General features: G+C 43.8%; 1 protein-coding gene across 1 annotated transcript in view; it reads right to left on the bottom strand.

The window, feature by feature from the left end:
- The window catches only part of LOC146829373 (uncharacterized), a 146897-nt gene extending 130235 nt beyond the window's left edge, over nucleotides 1-16662 (bottom strand). Inside the window, exons 1-2 of the mRNA XM_085606687.1 lie at nucleotides 16427-16662; nucleotides 10957-11506 (exon numbers count right to left, since the gene is read on the bottom strand). Coding sequence (XP_085462813.1) covers nucleotides 10957-11506; nucleotides 16427-16619 — 743 coding nt within the window. The 5' untranslated portion in view covers nucleotides 16620-16662. The remainder of the gene's footprint in view (nucleotides 1-10956; nucleotides 11507-16426) is intronic.
- Between the last annotated feature and the right edge of the window lie 5819 nt (nucleotides 16663-22481).

Genomic DNA, 22481 nt, shown 5'->3' with positions numbered 1-22481 from the left:
TTTTTGTAAATTAGTACATAAGTTTGTATAGATGTTTTGTTATTTCTCGCCTGATTAGACGTCACGTTTTATGTAGATGGCTAAAATGTTTTGATATATTTCTATTAGATTGATTTACTAGAGAGAGGATAATTAAAATGTGCTCTTTTCAAAAATAAATTGTGTATCAATTCCTGTATACCATTGCTTTCTGTATAAAATTACGTTCCATACCCAGGTATATTTAGGGTCAATTGGGTATAACCCTGTTGTTTTTTGCCATTGTTCTTTACACTTTGTTAAGTGTGAGGTATTGTTTTCCCAAAGAATTATTACAGTGTATATAAGAAAAAAAGTTCAAATTAATCCTGCATATGGTGATGTCTAGTTTAATGGGGAATATTTTTTATTGATTTTGATTTTGTACATGTTGAATGGTAGTACATTGATTTGCTGATAGAGAAATGTCTGAACCCTACATGGTGAGTTATTCAGATGAAGATATCAACAGACTAAAACTGATCCCGTCATTATTAGGAGGTGATGCTCCTGGTGTAAGCAACCTCAATTCAGATAAAGGGGATCGTCTTATCCAACTGAGAAAAAAGAACACTAGAACTCAGCTTCACGCTCAAGTTCTATTGGAATACTTGAAATTTAACACTATACCTGCAGGCCTACAGGTAAAAAATATCCCTGTGATTTTTGTCAATGACAAGGCGTATTTAGTTGACTTTAGTGGGGTGGGTACTAAATGTTCTCGCGATTGGATTGTTTTATCGATCCAGACCGCGTTGAGAATAAGCGAAGAGGAATTGAAAGAAATTAAAAAATTGGAAGAGGAGATTGGGGGTGATACGTCGTTAGCAGATGCTAAATCATTGCTAGAAACCATAGAAAAAACTTTGGTAGACTTTAAAACACACACAGTAAATTTGAAAACAGCTAAGGTACTGAAAGATATAAAAAACTTCAAACTGGAGTGGGTTTATCCGTATCTGAAAGAGGATTTCTTTAAGAATAATAACCCAAGTAGTCTGAACCTACAATATAGCGGAAGATCTCGTACCAAATTTGTGACCTTTTCCGAATCGTCTTCATCTGATTCAGACCAAGGGAGTGGCCAGTTCTACCAACCTTACCCACCATACCAACCGTATTTTCAATATCCTAGATCCCAACCTCCACCCCCTTTTTTAGACAGAGGTGGGAACAGGGGCCAGGGCTTCAATAGAGGATGGCAAACGCCGATGCAAAAAAACCAAGAACAAGGTTTTTTCAGAACACGACATAGAACCTACAGGAGGTAGAACTAAGAAGTATGAATGACAATCAGAGTGAGACAGTTACCATGCCAATTTACAACTTGTCCAAACACCTATTAACTGACACAGAAACTAAAGTACTTCAAAAAGGTTTATCATTTGTTCCCACAGTATTGCAGGATCCAGTAGATACCAAAACGGAAGTGCTAAATTTTTTGAGGAAGATTAGACTTAAAGTTTTCTTTTCTGAGTACAATGAGACCAATGAGACTAATATCAGTGGACTTAAGAAAAAATCCAGCTTTTGCCCCCAACGTATGGCTATGCCGGAGGAAGTTTTGGTATTTGAAGACCAAATCCTGCGGGAAGTAGATCTACTTAACACTAAAAAGATCACTTTCAAATCAAATTTTTCCAAACAGGAACAGTTGGCACTCAAAGACCTGTCCCAGAATCCCCTTACGGTTATAAAACCAGCCGATAAGGGAGGGGGGATAGTGATATGGGATACTGATCAATATGATGCAGAAATTATGCGACAACTGGGGAATAAGGATCACTATCGACTTATTACAGAGAACCCCACAGCCCGGCTGAAAGCCCAAGTATTACACCTAACTACTGAGGCGATGGAAGCCGGATATCTTTGTAAAAAGGAATACGAATACTTGAATTTCACGGAACAAAAGGTACCAAACATATATGTATTACCTAAAATACACAAGAACAGCACCCAACCCCCGGGGAGACCCATAATCGCATCATGCGGATCTATTCTGGAGCCATTGGCTAAATATATCGACGTTTTCCTAAAACCCTTTGTCCCTATGACGAAAGCTTATATTAGGGACACCATGGATTTCATTTCCAAGATAGAGCACTCAATGTTCGATGGAGCCCAGCAATTGCTGGTCTCCTTCGACATTGAGAGCCTATATACTAATATACCCCAGGACGAAGCCCTTTTGGTCATGCGACTGATATTTGACCAAAGACCCAGACCTCATTCTGTGCCCACAGAGTTTCTACTTTCCCTAGCACAAATCTGTCTGAAAAATAATTTCTTTTCCTTTAAAAGAGAACTTTTTTTACAGATTAAAGGTGTAGGGATGGGTTGTTGTTTTGCACCAGAAATCGCCAATCCGGTAATGGACCAATTTGAAAATGGACACGTCTTCCATGTTGCGGCCCCCTTCAGGGAGCATATCCTTGAGTGGGTCCGCTTCATTGATGACGTGTTTATGATATGGAAGGGGACGCAGGAACAGCTGTCACAATTTCATACGTGGCTTAATGCCCGTACTACTGATTTAAAATTCACTATGGTGTCAAGCAACGAACGGATCAATTTTCTAGATGTGTGGATCATGGATAAGGAAGGCAAGCTGGAGGTGGACCTGTTTACCAAGCCCACTGACAGAAATACGCTATTGGAATATTCTTCAGGACACCCGCGCAATCTCAAGGATAACTTGCCCTACGGGCAGTTTTTGAGGGTAAGGCGTAATTGTACTGATAAAACTGACTACTTTAGGAATGCCAAAATTCTCCAGAAAAAACTCACTTCTAGAGGATACCCTAGGAAACTTGTTAGGGTAGCCCTTAAGAGGGCTTGGTACACCCCAAGAGAGTCGCTACTTACCCCTAAAAATAGACTAGAAACAGAACAATTGGTCTGTGTCTTGACATTTAACCCTAAGGCGAATAAGGTCAAACAGATCATTTTGAGAAATCTCAGATTAGTGGAACATCTTAATATTCCGAAACCATTATTTGCGTTTCGTAGAGGAAAAAATCTGAGAAATTTTCTGGTGAAAACAACCCGCCTGGCAGCAAGTCAAAGAGATGTACGTAGCATGCTAGGGTTGCCATCACTCGTTGGACATTACCGATGCAATGGGTGCGGGGTGTGCCCGCAAACTAAAGACTCTAAATCTGTAGAGATAAACAATATGGTACATTCTCAGTTAAGCTTCTCGAATTGCAACACAAAAAATGTTGTGTACTCAGCTACGTGCCCATGTGGGAAGACATATATTGGGCAAACAACCCAAGCAATTAAGATGAGGATTTTGCAGCATAAATCGCGTATACGCTGCGGGATCGTAGGGGCGCCTATGGTTCAACACGTTATCGATATGAACCACAGAGAAGACGAATTGTACTGGACAGTATTAGTAGTGGCAAAAGGAGCCAACAAAACGATTATGCAAAAGAACTTGAACCGCCTTGAGGCACGGATGATAGAACGATACCATACAGCAACTCAGGGGTTAAATGACCGAGATGAGATCTGGGCTTTAATTTGAGGATGTTGAGAGTAGAGAACATAGCTGTCTGGTGAGGGCTGCTTGAGGGTTGATCAACCATGGTAGGTTTCTATGTTTCTCGTGACTGCAATGTTGTAGACCATGTGTGTAAATATGTATAGTGTGTTCCTTTTAATTAGGAATGGTGTTGCTCGGACACTGCTGCTCCACTTGGGGGTTAGGTGAGACTTGTCGAAGCCCGTCTGATTAAGGTCACCCCGTTGACACTATGTATATGTATATCCCCTTTCTCTCCTCCCCGGTTGCCTTCACCGCACCTGCATGAGTTTGGAAAACCAACAGGGTTGACCCAGCTTATATTATTGCATTTCACTGGGTTAAGATGGCCGCCGTTTTGCCTCTGATGTTTTAACCCCTCACTAGAGTAGTCCTCTTTCTATCTTTACGCAACTGGTTGAGCGTGGGGTGTATAGACAGCAGTGCTCTGCGAGACACTACGCGTGACGGACGGCGTTGGCGGTGGGTTCTAGCTTTGTGCAGGACCAGTAACGATTTATAAGTAAGTGCCTGGGTGACAGGGATACGCGCGTTAATGTTATAGTCCCGTCATCCCTTTGGAGGCGAGAATCTAGTGCCGGTAGACTTCGTGCAGGGAGAATTTTGTTGAAGTGAGAACGTGTGGTTTACATAGTGTTAAGAACAAAAAAGGGTACAAAGTTCCTCTGGTGCATAGAAGAGTTAATTCAGGACGTGGATGCCATCAAACAGAACCGGAAAGGCCTAGTAGTAACTTGGGAAATTCCCTTGGTTTGAACTAGAGCTCTCACACACCCAGCAAGCTGGGTGTCATGCTTCATCATATGAGCTCTGCCCCTCGTCAAGGCGGCGCTGCAATCCTTGACGGGCACCCGAACCGGGGCTCTTTATCGGGGATCTTCTGTTCCTGCCGGTTGGTGCATGGGGGTAAAGGGGCCTAAAGTGTGTAGATGTGTGAAGGAGTGAGGTTAAAAAGGGTCAGTTAGTCCTTATCAGTAATTTATTCGGAAGGTAAACTACCCGATTAAAATTGGTGCAGAGTGGCTAGTGTACTAGAGAAGGTGTCTAGTCATGAAGCTCTACTCTATAGATCGACATGTTTTGTGCCTCGTGTGTCAGGAGGATCTAGGCACTTCTTCAGGATCATGAGCAACTATCTACACTACGTGGAGAGGTGTGTTCTACCTACCACGTCTTCAGGTGCGTTGCCTGCGGACAAGGGTGAAAAAAGGTATAATACCAGATGACACTCTGAACAGTACTCTTCTAAATATCAACAAGGATTATCATCAAGTTAAAAACCACGATATTGAGGTTTGGATATATGAGCATATAACAAATACTTAATCATTATAGCATATGGTGTGTATTGACACACAGTGTATAGATCAAAGAAAGAAGGGGCGTGCAGTTAAAAACATCTTGTGTTTAAAAATAGTCTTCGAGGTGAAGAATAATAAAATACTCATGGACAAAGAGATTATAGCTACGGACTCACCTAGTGGGTTGCTAAAAATTACTAGCAACAGTCCTGGCGGTGACTAGAGGACACCGGTTGGGTCCTGTAGGAATGAAAGGCGTCAAAAAATGGGAAAAGGGGGATTAGGGACATGACGCAGGAGAGACAGGCAATCAGTCAAACCAAAATAAACAGGGGTAGTACGGTAATCAGAGGTACTGACGGGGTGCCGGGTGGGAACTCAACCGTGTTTAGCGCGACCCACTGACACCGGAAAAGAACCGCAAGGTAAGGAATGTGTTGGGCGGTCTGATCGGGGCCGGGGGTACGGCCAGATTACAGGCGGAGGAGAAGCTCACCAGGCGGGCCCAGAGTAGCTCACGCGAGCAGTACGAAGTCACAGGAATGCGGAGCATAAAGGTATACTCACCCGCGTTGAATCACGCTACGCTGTAACACCTACCCAATACCGCCAGGAACCGGGGTGGTGACCGCGAGTGAATAACTCCGAGAGATATACCTGCAGTTTCCTGCTTCGTGACGTGAACGGGGGTGTGGTGTAGGCGTGGCGCGTCACCGTAGTGATCACGTAAGTCGTGGGGTCACGTGATATCGCCAGAGACTGTGGCGGACATCTTGGCTAGGGGAGATGATCTAGTCTTCACATACCGACTGTTAAGCAACCAAAAGTAGAAGGTGTCATGGGCGGACAAGTCGCTGAAAAAATGTCGTAAGGTATGCCGGTACAGAGGGTTAGTTATATCAGAGACTGGCAGACAATAAAACGTTGGTTGATGGTTATTAGTAGGGTCGGTACCAAGGTTACAGAACATCGCAGGCTAGGTTGAAATAGTCTGCGCTAGTGATCCCAATGTCGTCATCAGTGTGGTAAGTCTATGTACGAAAAAGGAACCTGTACCAATGAAATAGTGCCAACGTGCATGTCGACTATTGGTAGATGGCCTATATTACATATAGTGAGGTAATAGTGGCACTATTGGATAGGATGATTAAGAGATGGAACTCCATGGGATATCGTCATTCAAACCCTCAGTGTGACTCGCTAATCTGTGTACCCATCTCTGTTCAATCCTGAATAGAGATTGTTTGGAAATATGTTGGTGAGCTTCCAATACAATCCAGTGTAGGGAATCTGGGGAATGTTGAGTCTCTGTAAAATGTCTGTACATCCTCGTAGTGGCTCGTTGGCAACGAATGTTGCTTCTATGTTCTGTAATGCGAACTTTGACCGGACGCATGGTCATCCCTATATATTGCAGACCACAAGGGCAGGTGATCAGATAGATACACTGCCTGGTGTTACAGTTGGTGTGTGTTAGGATGCACCACTTGAAGTTAGGTCGTAATGTCACTTCTTTGGTCAGTGTTGTGTACTTGCAAACTGTGCAAGTACCGCAGGGATAATGTCCCTTAACAGGTGGTAGACCCCATAAAGTGGTTTGTGTCATATCAGTATGGGTCCTGGGTCTTGTATTGATCAAAATGTCTCGTAGGCTGCGGGTTCTGGTGTAAGCAAATCTAGGTTTTGGTATCCTTAAGTCTCCTGTATTCAAGATGTTCCAATGTTTCAAAATGATCTTCTTAGTTGGAACTGAGGTAGCTGTGTAAGAGGTGACACATGTAATTGAGTCTACTGGTGGTTTGAAGTGGACTTCTAGTAGTGCTTCCCTTGGGTTATTTCTAGCTCTCTTCATCGAGTCATTGATCACTTTAGTTGGGTAACCTCTAGTCATTAGATTGGTAGCTAGAATGGAGGACTCTTTCTTATAGTCAGTGGTGGATGTGCAGTTGCGTCTGATCCGCAAGAACTGTCCAAAAGGCAGATTGTCTTTGAGAGCCCTAGGATGGTGGCTCTGATATAGGAGTAAGCTGTTGCGATCAGTGGGTTTCCTATATAGACTCGTGGAGAGCTCCCCCTCAGATAGTCTAATGTTAAGGTCAAGAAATGCAACATTGGTTTCTGAAATGGTGTGAGAGAAATTCAGAAAGGTGTTTTGTTGATTGATCCAACCTATAAAAGCCATACATGTGTCAATGGTACCATGCCAGAAGATTAAAATGTCATCGATGAATCGTTTCCACAGTTTCAGGTGGTGGACATATGGATTGTTGGTGTTATTGATGACATTCATTTCAAAGGCCGCCATGTATAGACAGGCTAGACTGGGAGCAAAGGTACTCCCCATCGAAGTTCCCTGGCATTGATGATATAGTTGGCCTTTAAACTCAAAAACGTTTTCAGTCAATGCCAGGGATGCACACTCCATGATAAACGAGATGGGAGTGGGAGAGTCCCAATCTAGGGAATCGAGGGCCGCTTCTACAACTGTCAGAGTCTCTCCCTGGGGAATGTTTGTGTAGAGGGCCTCTACGTCTAGGGTAATCAAAAAATCAATGTCTCCTGGGTCCTCTATAGATCCAATGATTCTGAGAATGTCAGTCGTGTCCCTTATGAAAGATGGTGTATTCCTGACTAGGGGCTGCAAGAAATGGTCAACGAATTTGGACAAGGGTTCAAGTATTGAGCCAATTCCAGAGACAATAGGACGTCCAGGAACCGGAACTGTACCTTTGTGTATTTTGGGTAAGGTATAGAAATACGGTATTTTAGGTTCTGTCGCAATCAAAAAGGCTGATTCACGTTGACTGATCCAACCATTGGTAACAGCCTCATGTACTAATGTAGAGATGGCACTCGCGAGGCGTGGGGTTGGGTCAAGTGTGATTGGAGCGTAGTATCTGTCATTATTGAGTTGACGTCTACATTCTGTATCATAGTCAACTGTGGATTGTATTACAGTTGCCCCACCCTTGTCTGCTTGTTTGATGGTTATCGATTTATCTCCAGCAAGAGCATTCGCAGTTTGTATTTCGATGTTAGAGAGGTTGTGGAAGGGAGAAGGAAGAGGTATTAAGGCTAGATCTTTTAATACTGCCTTCTCAAAGGTTAACACTTCCACGGGGACCATAGCATTGAGAGGGGTAAAGGTAGAGGGATTCCTCAAACCAGAGTCATCCTCTGTGCTCTTAGGTTTGTCCTGAAAGAAGGACTGAAGTCGTATCTTGCGAAACAATTTTTGTACTTCACAAAGGTCTCTGAATTTGTCTACTTTCGGGGTGGGGACAAAGCCTAACCCCTTTTGCAGTATTGATGTCTCAGATACAGTGAGAATGCGTGGTGACAGATTCACCACTAGTTTCTCTTGTTCATCGTTTTGCTGCGTGTGTCCATCCCTGTTGTTGGTTGGTCCTGCCATTGGACCCGTTTTTGAGAGCCTCTTCTGTTGCGCCCTCTTCCTCTGCCCCAACCTCTGTCTAAAAAAGGGGGGCCATTATTGAAGAACTGAGGGGTTCCTGGTTGGAATGGTGGATATTGCCAATATGGAGGTGGTGGAGGATGGCCTGGAAACAGGGGAGGTCCCTGGAAAGTCTGGGCATTGTAATGGTAGTTAGAGTGTTGATTTCTCCGTGCATTGTTACTGCCCCAGCTCCCTGTACTGGAATTGCTGTCAGAGGAGTCTCTTCTATCGGAATTCTCATCAGATGAGTAGCTATTCTTGACCGAAGTTTAGTCGGCCTTAAGATAAGGGAACACTTTCTCTTTATCAAATTTTAGAATATCTTTCTGAAGCTTCGCTATTTTTTGTTTCATCAGATATTCCTTGTTATCGGTAATCTCTGCGTTGATCTCAGCAAGTCTACTCTTGTAGGCTGTAATCTGGATGGTGGTTTTGAGCGCTCCCTCAGCAATTTGTATTCTGACTAGGAGCTCACTAAAGAAGCCCGTCTGTCTTGTCCCTCTCCTTGCATTGGTTTACATAGTGTTCTCTTTGTAGATTCGGGACCAAGACAGACGAGGGAGAGCATTGGCGACACAGGAGCCCGTGATCTGGGCCCAAGGTACAACGCTGGCGCTCATTTTAGCTGGAGGGTATGGAAGTTCACTGGCCGTAATGTTGTCTTCAGTGAGGTTTTATCATGTAAAGGTGTGTATCCCTTTTCCCCCTTAGGTGCCCTGATTTTGCCGCGAAGGCATTTTGGAATTGAGCGACCTTTAATTTCTGAGTGGCAGGAGGAGCTTACACGGACGTGTAAGTATATGGGCTTTCTCTACCAGAGAGAGCAATACATAAGTATAGTAGAGGTGTGCACGGCTCTCTGTTTCCTCACGTAGACTGATTAATATGAGCAGTGGCAGCTGTTGTGCACCCTAGTTTGTAAGCCGGCGGATTCCGGTTGACACCTGGGAGTTAGATCCTAGTACAGCCCACGGGTGTCTCCCTAGTAGGGATTAGTTTGCGAGTTTGTTTTTTAACTGTTGGCACTTGTGGTCACTTTTTGCTGCACTTTCGGTGATTTTTTGGTGAGGATTCTGACTCTCTATGGCGTGCGGGCTTCTACCTTCACCCTCACTTGCTCGGGAGACATGCAGTGTCTTGGCAATACCATTAATGTGTTTTTTATTGTAAATATTGTGTATATATATTTTTTGTAGTGTGGGCACAGTTTTGCAGTAACCCTGTCCTGAGGAGGCCAAGGAAAGATTAAGGCCGAAACGCATGTGCGTAGACACATTTTCTTGAAGGAGGAGTCGTAAACATGAAGTTTTGATTGCATACAACGCGACAGTATTCTGAGAGGGTCTACATTGTTGGATAGATTTCCAGTGTACTACCTTGACTACCTCCGAGTGGTTCGCCCTGATTAAGTGGGAGGACACTAGTGGAATATACTTGTGGGGTTAACGTATGTGTATAGGTGTTGTGTGTTATGTTTCCTTTTTGTAAATTAGTACATAAGTTTGTATAGATGTTTTGTTATTTCTCGCCTGATTAGACGTCACGTTTTATGTAGATGGCTAAAATGTTTTGATATATTTCTATTAGATTGATTTACTAGAGAGAGGATAATTAAAATGTGCTCTTTTCAAAAATAAATTGTGTATCAATTCCTGTATACCATTGCTTTCTGTATAAAATTACGTTCCATACCCAGGTATATTTAGGGTCAATTGGGTATAACCCTGTTGTTTTTTGCCACAGCACCATAATGGCAACACTGAAGACTGAGAAGTTTGGTATCAAGCTTCTCAGCACATTAAACCCACACTGATGCCAGTGTGGGATTTAATGTACCAAGCACCCCAGAGGACATCTTAGAGATGCCCCCTTAAACCTAACCTACAATCCACGTCTGCTCTGAAGCTGCCTAGGCTGCCACACAGCAGACATGTTACCTATTAAGGAACAGTATATACAGAGCCACTTTCTCACATCAATGCTTATTTTTTTGTGTGGCATCTGCTTCAAATATAAATAAGAAATAATTATAACCAGGTTGCCAAGGCCAGACTGATTTGCTCTGCCGCTGCTTGTTAATTATGTATCTTCTTTCTTACCGTTTTTAAGTCAAGCTCCAATCAAGATTTCTGACTGATGGCATTTGTCCTTTTGGACATAGTGCTTTCTGTTTTATTCCCTTTTAATTTCTTATCTCTAAATTTGATAGGATTCTTCTCTAACAATATGTTTCCTGCAGTTTTTGCTGCCTGCAAAAGACTGATTAATGTATATTAGTTGGCAAAGGTACTGAATTTTTTCCGACTGGGGAGTCGTTGGGCTATGACTTAACTTGTGCAGTATCAGCTTTTTTCGGCACGGTTGACTATCATTTTTGTATGCCTATATTTGTATTCATGAGGACATGAAAGGCAGACATGTTGGATTTGCCAATGAATGTTGTATTTGACAAGTGGCTTCTCCAGCACTAAAGGTAATTTATTACTTCTTGTTTTAACAATTCAGGTGATATCCTTTGCCGTCATTTTACCTTCTGTAATATCACAACGATTAATAGGCATGTCTTATGGGTCAACCAACCCCAACCCCTAGTAAATTTGGAAGTCATATGGAACATAGCAACGCACCTGCTGAACACATCTGGATAGTGGGACTTGCGGAAGGCTCTTTCCAATTCCTCTAGCTGAAAGTTACTGAAGGTGGTGCGGTATCTCCGCTGCTTCTTCTTCACAGGTACAGGAGCAAGGCTGGGAGACACAGCGGTGTACGGCCCACCAGAGGTGCTACAGGAGCTGTCACCGTGTACTGTGTCCCTGTCATCTCTCTCCTGGTCCCGCTGCTCCGCCTGCACACTCGTCTTCTGGGGATCCTGGATCTTTGTCTTTAGACCTCTCAGTGGGCTAACTTTGACCTCAGGCCTTGTGTCCCTCTTCAGTGAGTCCTCCAGCTCAGCTCCCATACGCCTCTTGAGGGACCCCGCATGGTCAGCATATGCTTCCCTATGTAGAGTGTCCTGGCACTCAAGCAATGCTCCTCTCTTGAGGGTTGGCTCCGGCTTCTGTGTGCCACCTTCTATGCGCCTGCTACAGCTGCTGGACTCGACCAGTTGGTGGGGAATGCGTTGAGGGCTACTGTTGGGTGTCTGTGGTTCTGAAGAATCTTCACTATCTGTCAAATCTGTGCAAAAGAGAAGCAATACAAATGCATGATAAGAAACATGAAGCATGGAATTCAAAGCGACAGCGGCAGTGCATGCACCATATTCCACACATTAGGACTGATTCACGAAAACATTTATGAGTCCGGGAAGCGGTACCACAGGAAGACTTTAAACCTACTCTGACATGCCTTGGTAATTCGGCTCTGAAACGTCCAACCCCATGTTAGTAAAAGTCCAAAGAGAGCACAGAGCTTTCTATTTGCACTACTTGTAAAATAACATTCTGTGAATATCTCCATACTATTCTCATTTCAGATGTTGGTGGGGGCAACTCACAAAGGGGCAGAAGAGTGCAGTAAAGTGTTCTGCAGGACTCATGCTTTACTCACTGCTAAACGACTTGATGAATAGACCTAATATAGTTTCCAGTTTCTTAACAGTGCTTGCAGTGTTGGGAATGCATTTTTGAAAAACATATTTCAGACTTTAGACATCATAATATAAATGTGCTGTGTCCGGTACTGGATACCTCTGACTTCACAGTATATTTACTAATCAAGCCAAGCTTGGGCACCAATGTTTGTACTTTAGAAAGAATTGAGGTAAATATAAAATATAATATAAACCACACATCTAAACTGAATTTTCTCTGGGTGCTGAAAACAGGTGGTATAAATGTAGAATCCAGCAGAACTTATTTAGCAGACTGTCCATGCATGAAAGGTTGAGCCAGCCAATCACTAGCATCCCACTGACATTTAGACGTGTACGCCCACACCCAGACAATATTATGATTATGTAAGAAAGGAATTATGACTGATAAAAACTAATGCCAGTACAGTCACAACAACACAACTGTTGGTTATCACAATTTTGACAGACCAGCCCTATTTTGTGTTCTTTAATTTGTTTAATGGTACTACTATGACATTACAATACCCTGACTACCATAGGATTACGGAATGTAAGGTGACAAATGTTTACATTTTGTGATAAATGTATAGTGAGTTAAGGAGAAAGGATATCAACAATGTTTTACTTTAAAAATTAAGGGGTGGAATGAAGTAAGGTCATTGTAATTATTTTTTTTATTCTGATCAATATTAAGTGATAGTTAATGTCAAATGCAAAGTGGTAGCATGGTCCAGTTTTGAGAGAGTGTGGTATGAAGGGTTCCTTAAAGCTGTGCTGTCTTAAAAACACAATGTGTCCTGTTCACAAACAAAGTTAGAATGGTGTGGGTGGAGACGTCCGCCTCTGACTGTACGTACTTTTGTGACTTTTTGTTATTTACCAACATTTCTTGGCGTACACGTGGAAAGCTACACCAGGCATAGAATTCCAGGCTACTCCTGGTAAGGTCACGTGACCTCTCCTGGTGCTGCCATTCCCCCAGCGCAGAGTTCTCCATGGTAGAGAATTCCGCACGAGCAGAACAGGATCTCTTGTGCAAATTCACTGCTTTGTGTCTCTTTGTGGAAATTATTTCCCCACGGGTTAAGACCTTCCATACAACCGAACCACATCTGGGGGTGGTTCTTTCCCCTTCTTCTCTAGAAGACGCCTGGGGCGCCTTCCTCCCGTGCCTTGCGTGGGACACATGGACGCGGAGATGTCCGCACTCATGGCGGACACCTGCCCCGTCAAAGGGTTTACACCTGCCGGCAATACCTTTGTGAATGTGAAGGAGACAGTAAAGGAGGCCAGACTCGTGTTACTGCAGCCGCTCCTCAGTCGTTCTCTGAGAGTGCTCCAGGAAACCAATGGTGCCTGGACCCGCAGTTACAGAAGTTGTGATTGAAAGTTCTTTGAGACATACACCTGCCCGCCCCTTGTCATTGCCCCCAGTTCTTTTCTATATAAATAATTTGACACGCTTCTAAATCTAGAGTAAAACAAAATTTAAAAAACTTTCCCACAATAATCTTTGATAAATCTGTTTTGTACAAAGGTAAACATATATGGCTGCTGGAAGAACCTCACAGAGGAACTCTATGAATAGCCATGTTAAGGCTGAAGGGCCGATCACATAAGGCAGCAAATTGTGCGGCCGGACTTCTGGATTTCCGGGGTGCACAACGAGCGCCTGAGCCTTTTATGCATCCCTCGGAAAGAGGGGTGATGTAGAACGAGTGCGTCATCCCTCAGTTTGCGGTGCTCAAACAATACGCGTGCGCTATTGGCCCGGACCATTGGCATCAAGTTTCACCTGCCGAACATCGACGGAGCAAACATAATCCTGGAATGTGCAATTTGCACCCAGGTATCATAACTGAAGTGTGTGCAAACAGGAGTTCTGAAAGCAGAACACCCACCCGGATTCCAGAAGAAAGTCGGCTATTCAAGCAGGCCCGCCTTCAAACATGTATTTGTGAATCAGTTCTCCAGTGATAAGAAAGCACAGAAGTAAAGAGGACCGCAGTATATGCATTAACCGACTGAGCAGCCTGGATAAATATTATTAAGGGTAATGCGAGAGGTAACAACCTCCAGAGCAGTAGAAAGAGATTTTCTGTGCAGAATTCCACACAATTGGGGGGAACTGTGCCTAAATCTTCGAAGTTGGTTTCGGGGGAAGTAGATTTGAATCCCAGCGCCCCCATTTTACCGCATTGTCCCGGGCCACTTGTCCGTTCTTGTATCCCCTGCATTGGGGAGTCACAAGTACTGCCCAAACCCCACAATAATGGCTTTTGCTGCATGCAGTTGTTGTGGCTAAAGGCATTTGTGACATTAGACTATTTAAAAATATAAAATTAAATTCTGTTCGTTAAATAAAAACACACCACATTAACTCCGATAAAAAAACACAAAACAAAGACAACAGGTTCATAAATGCAGACGGAGCGGGATTTTTCCACAGCAATTGGCCCGCAAGAAAATTCAGCAGAAACCGTTTGTAACTGGCCCACTGGCATGCCATCTATATATAGACTCAACACACACATTAGCACCTAGATATACCATCTAATGTGTAACATTTGGTCTCTACATACTAATGGGTTGAATACTGCCCGGGTAGAAAATACGTATTGCGCCCTGACAAGGCCCTTTCTCCACAGCCCTTTTTACCCTACGATGCTATTTCTTCGTAAACGAATGAGCGCTATCTAGGCTACAGAGGGCTTTTGTAGGAGATCTGTGGGACGTGTTCTATTCAACAATACCTTTACGGTTACAGTGCTTGTCAGACTCACGATTAATGTTCTACAATATTATATTCCTTGCATATACGACGACACATTGACGACACGAACAACACATAAGAACGCACGCGACACAAACGGGACCCCACAAACCCATTCAGTTTTCGGGCACGCTTAGTGGTTTAATTTGATACAAAGGGGCTTATTTACAAGCCCCTTGCGCCACCCGTACGTCACTTTTCCCATGTTAAAAATGAGGCAAAAGTGGCACAAGGGGCTTGTAAATAAGCCCCATAATCTTTTGGTGATTCGGCTTGCTGCACTGTGGGTTGTGTGTATTACCCGTTCAACCTCGGAAGGATGAAAGGCGAAGACGGCCGAATCTGCCATCTGATAGTGCGTAGACCTAGTTTAGTTTTAAGGCACTGTGGGGCTTATTTGCAAGTCCCTTGCGCCACTTTTGCGTCACTTTCCCCATGTTAAATATTACGCAAAAGTGGCACAAGGGGCTTGTAAATAAGCCCCCTATTTCAAGAGATGAAAACCACAAAGCAAGAATTATACCTGACGCCGGGCTACAGTGGCCTGCACGCCACGAAGGCGGCGTGTCTGAAACGGAGAGTGACATTTTATAAACAGGTGCCCACATCTACGCATTTCAACCGGGTCAAATTGGAGAGAGGCTGACAGCCAAGAGAATATCTTACCATTTCCACATCTACCAACATCAGCGCATTTCAACCGGATAACTCGGGTGACAGACCGGCAGAACATTCCCTACTATTACTCAATAGACTCGCGTTTAGTTGAACAAACTCGGAAGGATGTCGGGCAGAGTTGGAAGTCCGCGATTCGAACCCCTCCCGAGCTCCCGCGGCAAGGGCTTTACACACCGAGCAACCTCGGCGGAAAAAGGCGACTTTACTGAGATGTTTGAAGAGCGACCCAGGCGACACTAATATCTCAATAGATTCCGTCGTTTCCGTGCATCGACGCCATTCACTAAAGTAAACAGGTGATAATTTTAAAATTGGAAAAAGGAACAGCTAGATAAACTTCCAGAAAACACTGTGAGAATCAGCGAGCTGGCCGCCTCTCCGGCAACCCGCCGTGCCCCAGAGAATTTCAAACGCTTATTAGGAGCTGGCCCCTCTATCCGCCTTACCCACCATCACCCACCTACCTCCACCCACATACCCCCCCACCCAGCTTCTTACGCTGGGAAGAGGTTCTGATAACTGCTCCACACAGGCTTTTCTCCTGCGGTGCATCAGTGGAAAGAAACTAAACAATTCCAAATAAATATTAAGAGGCCAGGGTCAGCAAAAACCGCAAAGACGAGGAAAAGTGGCACTGCCTATGCACACGCAGGAAGAGACACAACCTAACCCTACCAGGCAGGCTCAGCCTTCCATCTTTACTGGGTCGGGGAACTTGGAGCGATTGATATATCTGTAATACCAACATCAGTGCTTGGAAGTGCATTTGATATAGCGCCTTAAGATGCAGATGTGTTATACAAAAAGCTATGTTTAAATACGTCATTTTATTATTATTAGGGATTCTAATAGTAATACGATAGTAATAATAATAATAATAATAAATATAATAAAATAATGATAAAACTGAATATTATTTCGATATGTCTTTACTCTCGTACTGGGAGAAGGCTGCTAAGTGTACATGTGCTATCGCGGGTAGCTTATACCTATTGGGTACAGGTTCATAAACTAGTTTAATTCACTATAATAAGCCCCTGAAGCCCCCGGCTATGGGGCGAATAGCACTTACCCCGCGAGAGCAGCACTCCCTCCGACGACTCACCCCGACCCTCATGGCCCTCGGATCGGCCCAGGATGCTGTCTATGAAGTAAGGGGTGAGCAGGTGCACGGGGCATCCCTGCTGCGAGCCGGGACCCTGGGGGCTCTCCACCGGACCCGGGAGGACTCCCTCAGCTGCAGAGGGGCTGGAGGTGGTCTGCATGGCGTGGTTGAGGCAAGGGGTCTCACTGAGCCGCACAGTGTGATCTGTCACCGGGACCGGGGTGTCACCTCACGACATGCTCGCGGCTCATCCCCTGGGGCATTTCCATTGGTCCCCGACACTATCTCCTTAAGCCGGTTATTAGCATTTCATTGCGGTGCTGTCGTCAGGCGCGGGGTGGGGGCTGTCAGCATCTAAACAGCCCAAGCCACATTTCAGTAGACAGGGAGGGGGTACGGAGGGGGGCCAGTGGAGGTCGAATGAATCCACGAATTTGAAATTAGACACAGATTATGTACAAAAAGTAAGAAGGAACACACGGGTGGCGTATGAATGATCTCAGGTGGCATTACAACTTTCTCCCCTATGCGAAAAGCTACCTAGCGTGAGCGCAAGTTATTTGTATGTATCGCGCACACTTTGTGCGGCTTATGTGCAATGCGAACGAACGCGTATTTTATTCTTGTGAGGGTGTATGCAAGAGTAATGTGAGTGAGTGGATTTTAGATTAAATATGCATGTGCTTTTGTGTGTTTATGTTCTGAGGGTGTGTGCTACGAGAGTATTTTCTTGTGTTTGTCGGTGTTCTATATCAGTGTATGTGTTGTGCTCAGGGCACAAGTCCTAATAGCAGAAGTGGGGGGGGGCTAACCAAGTTAGGCAGTCTGCAAGTGACATTCATGGTGCATGAAATCCTGCGCAATATCATGGCGCGGCTTCACTGGAAGTGACATCACAACCCATGACCTCACAAGAAGTAACATCGGATCTTAACACCTCACACATGCTTCGCAGGTCTATCATGAGTTCATTTCAGCTCATTACAAGGTTTTGTGTGGGGGTTGTGCCAACAAAGTGATGCTTCCCTGACGCAAAATGTGAGTCTCAACGTATACATTTATTTTGTAAAAACTCTTCCAAAAAGAAATTAGAAACGTGGCAGTAAATCTATTCTGCTTAATTGGTTGCAAAGTCCACACTTTTATTTATCTTAAGGGTATCAAATTAAATAATAGTATTTAAAATGTCATTTGTATAGATACTAGGACAGATCAGCACATTTGACATCCTTACAGTGCATGCATATCCCTTTTAAACAGGGATTGAAGAAAGTAAAAAGCACTCTTCTCGCAGTATTTTTGAAGCGATAACACGCTGCTTGAATTGTTTCCCCTCCCTTGCATCTAGGTGTGACCACTGCTCAGATAGCTCTCACCTAGGACAGTGGAACATAAGGAGGCCTATGGCCCCTGAAATCGTTTTTTGTAATGGGCCCAGCTGGAGTCTGAAATACGAAAGCCCTCTAGCTACCTGCACTGTTGCTGCTCTGAAAGAAAGCAGACAACGTGCAGGCACAACTGAATGCGTCCCGGTGTCTGGAAATTACACCAGGACAAGTACACAGTAGCGGTCCGTGGAGGGAGTTCGGTGGGGCAGTGAGGCGGGGCGGGGAAATGTAAACACCGGAATATGGATGAACGGAGGTAAGTACACATTTAAATAAATAAAACAAATTCCTTTGCGCGTGCTGCATCGCAAAATGCGGATTGTGAAGATTGCCTTATGGCCGGGCTGGATATTCCGGAATTGAAATTCTGTTCTGAGGATGAATGGAGGGAATCCTTTGCAAATGATTGTGTTCTCCAGGATGTTTGTAAGTTCGTAAGGAGTGGATGGCCTAGAAAAAGGTTCTTTCCCCTTCTCTTCAACCTTTTGCTAAAGTTGATGATGAGATTTCTTTGGAGGATGGAATTTTGTTGCGGAATGACAAAATATTCCCGCCACATTAATTTAGGAAAGGTATTCTTATTAGGGCTCATGAAGGACAGCTAGGAGCTTCTTTCACTATGCGTCGCATTCACGACACATTTTGGTGGCCTGGTATGGATTCAGAAAACGAAGAATTTGTGATGGATTGTTGTGTATGTAAGGCTTCTGATAAGTCCCTTAAGACTTTTGTTCCTCCCCTTATTCCTGTTGAGTGTCCTGACCGTCCCTGGGCGAAGATTGGTGTAGATGTCATGGGACCCTATTTGACTCTCAGTGGTAATTCTAGATTTATTTGAGTTTTAGTGGATTATGCATCAAAATGGCCTGAATACAAGTTAGTTAGGGAAGCCGACACTATGTCTAACATTTGTTTTTTAAGTGAGGCCTGGTCTAGAGAAGGGTTCCCTGAAATACTTGTTTCGGACAATGGGAAACAGTTTATCAGTAAGGAGTTTGAATCGTTTTTGTCCACCTCCGGTGTAAAACACATTAAGAGTTCGCTTTATCATCCTCAAGGAAATGGACTTGTGGAGAGGATGAATCGGATGGTTGGGGACTGTGTGAAATGGGCTAAGACCAGCAATCAGGATGTTGTCAAATCACTTAACAGCATGATATGGTTTTATAGAACCACCCCACATTCTTCCACTAAAGTGTCTCCTTTCGAGTTAATGAGGGGAAGGAAACCAAATACTTCCATTCGTCCAGGGTGGATGTCCAATGGATCAATAGTGAGTCAGATGTCCGTAAATTGATGTCCTTTGTAAAAGACAATGTTTCCCTTACCCAAGCTAAACAGAAAGATAACTTTGACTCAAAAAAGGGATCTAAAATTTCTCTCTTGAAGGTTGGTGACACTGTTAAGATTAAGAAAGCAATGCATGTTAACAAAGGTGAAAGTAAATATGGTCCACCTGTTAAGGTGATCAAGATTGTCGGGAATGCTATTCAAATTGAAGGTGGTTGTTGGTGGAACTTGAACAAGGTAGCTAAAGTCCAATGTTCTACCGGACCCTTGTTCTCCAATTCTGATAGTAAAATACCTCCTAGTAAAAATGTTGTCTCCGGTAATGCCAGTAGAAGTTCCCGAAATATCACCAAACCGGCAAGGTTCAGGAAATGAAATTTTAAAATTTTTTTTTTTTTTTCTCTTCTTCGTTTTCTTGTTGTTAGAAGAAGGGAAGGTAAATGTAGTAACTTGTTTTAGCCCGTTCTGTTGAGATTGCAATATCTACTTATATTGTATTACCATGTTTCCTTAAGAAGTTCTATGCTGCTTAGATACAGTAGAATGTGCATCTACATTCTTGAGTTGGTGTCTGTTGGAGCTGGCTGCTCTCAAGCTGGCTCCTCATCCATGTAACCAATAAACTTATCTACTCAAGACAACTACAGTATCCTGCTTCATTACTACATCCTGCTATGTGCGATAAAACTAAATGGGTTTCTCTGCTTGTTCTATTTATACCTGATGCCAGTAGCCACCCTTACCATTCTAGTAAAATGATATACAATTATTAATTTCTATATAAATGTGCATTTTTCCATTGCAGGCATGTGACACCCACATTTAGGCAACTTCATATTTTTGTTTTCATCTTGCTTATGTGAAATAAACTTGCGGCCTGCCCCCTCCAGTGACTCTTTCCCACTCCCCGCGTTTCCCGCCTCCCAGCGGTCCAGCCCCCGCACACTACTTAATGGCAGCCGCTGCACTGTGAAGCCGCAGTCCACTGACTTTACTAGTGGACTGCTCCCGTCCATGCACAGCTCCACCTGGTAGCTGCTGCTCCCGTAGCTGCTGCTGGTCCTCTGGTCAGGTGTTCAAGGCCCTCCACCACTGGAGGCTCCAGCCTGCACCTCATCCCTGGTGGTCTAGTGGCAGAGGGCCACTGCTATGCTACTGGGCTGCACTGCTGACTCTTCTTTTCTGCCTTATTTCTGTTTGTTGCAGCAGCGGCGATGCATCGGTTATGCTTAGGATGTGCGTCAGATGAGATGGCAGAGCACCTTCAGGTCCACTTCCAAGGGGCCAGGACTGGGGTAGCACCACTTGGCAGAGTAGGACTTACAGATGGCTGAGTCTAGGTACTGGGTTAGAGGTTGTTGCAGCCTTCTATCTCTGAAGCTCCAGTCAGGAGGCCAGCCAACTAGTCTTTGACTCACTTTGGGGTCCTGCTCAACAGATGCAGGTCCAGTCCTTCTCACACAAGCAAGAAGGCAGCAGGTCAGAACAGCAGGGCAGCAGTTCCGTCAGAGCAGCAGTCCAGCAGAGTGGCAGTCCTTTTAGTAGCTCAGCAGTTCTTCTTCCTGACAGAATATCCACTGGTCCAGAAGTGTACTGAAAAGGTGGTATCTGAGGTCCAATATTTACACTGAGTGCCCTTTCCCTGGAAGGTATAAGGAGCTTCTAGAAAATCTCTTGAAGTGCACAGGCTTTCTGACTTTCCTGCTCTGGTTCCAGACTAACTGCAGAGGGTATGCAGCCCTTTGTGTGGAGGCAGGACACAGTCTATTCAAGTGTAAGTAGTGCTGTGCCCAGCTCTGCCCTCCTATCCTGCCAGTGATGGCCCATCAAGGCACACCTCAGCATTCTATTATTCATGGCTGTCTAGCAAGAGGACACAAATCACAACTGGCAGCTACACCCAGTCATGTGACCCAGTGGCAGGCTACAGGCACTAAAAGGCTAAGGCAGGAAAATGCCAACTTTCTTAAAGTAAACTCCATTTCCCATGAGGTGTAGCGCAGCCTTACGCGCATATGTTCTGACAAGAAATGCCCCTTCTCGAGTTACTTGCTGGTTAAACAATGGCTGAAAGACGTAATCAAGTTTGTCACAAGTAAGTCTTGTAAGTTCCAGCAGTATCCGTTCGTGTGATAGACAGTGGTCTGTTCTGGTTTGGTAACTGACAAAACTTTTTTAGAAATTTGGGACGCGTTTGAATTGAGACCCGCGAGGGGCGCGAAAACTCCCGTCTATGGAAAGGTACACGTTTATTATATTTTTCTAAAGTTATAATTGACAGTTTAGACGCAACACCAGCGGCCATAAGTAACCACTGGCTCTCTGCATTTGGTATCATTACAGTGAAATATGATACACCATTCAATCTTCGTCTAAATCACCAGACCCTGTCATCCTGATTTAAAGCAGACGCAGACTCGCGACTTTGTTTACATAATGAGTGCAACCAAGTCTCCACAGGTAATGGTTTGTCCAGCAAGTGCACTGAACCTGTTAGAATGCAGGAGAGGATCATTTCTTTAATTGTTTAAAAAATCACGTAGATTAGTCACACAATCCTTTTACACTCTGTTTTTTGCATCGTTTATTTTGCAGATTGTCGTGAAACACTCATGAATAAGAAGCCCTGATGATAGCCACAGTATTTAATGCCTGTGCTGTGAAACGCGTTGGCATTCAACTAATAACACCGAGGAACTGCCAAAATTATATTTTTGTCGTTGAGGGAATTGGCCTAAAAAATAAAACTCCCCTCCTATATACAGATAGAAGTTCCCTGTGTTAGGCTTTGCCTTGATTTTTGGCCTAAATAAAAGTCAGAAGGCTTGCTGTGTGTTTAATGAACATTGTGTAAAAAAACAATGTTCCTTTTATGAATTGTTGCATTTTTTCAATGTTGTTTTTTCAATGTTTTGTCCATGAATGTAATTTCGTGAATCGTTTCATGTATTAATTGTTTTTGATTATCGAAATGTATGTGCCTCTTCTTTTGCTAAAAAAAGATATGAAAAATCTTAAACAAACTGGTTTAATAAATAACCTAAATCAAACATAAAAAGTTTTGTTTGATAGATGCTACAAAAGAGATTTAAGCCAAAAAATATTAAAGGAGTCAGGTACCCCCACCCCCTCATTGTTTTAGTGTTACAACCCTACCTGCCTCTTGTCCAATGGGCCAAACCCCTTTAGCGATTTCAACTTTCTAAAAGTGGCATTTTTAAAATTGTAATTTGAAATCCAACCTTACTAAGAGAGAGTATTTTTCATTACAATTTAAAAGACACCAAACATGAACTGGTCACCTGTTACCATTTGGAAATGGCAGCTTATTAAATGTAATAAGG

The sequence above is a fragment of the Triturus cristatus genome, chromosome 5_2 (assembly GCF_964204655.1).
Source record: "Triturus cristatus chromosome 5_2, aTriCri1.1, whole genome shotgun sequence".
NCBI classification, from domain to species: domain Eukaryota; kingdom Metazoa; phylum Chordata; class Amphibia; order Caudata; family Salamandridae; genus Triturus; species Triturus cristatus.
Note: the sequence above shows the minus strand (reverse complement) of the source record. Positions and strands in the feature narration are given on the sequence as shown.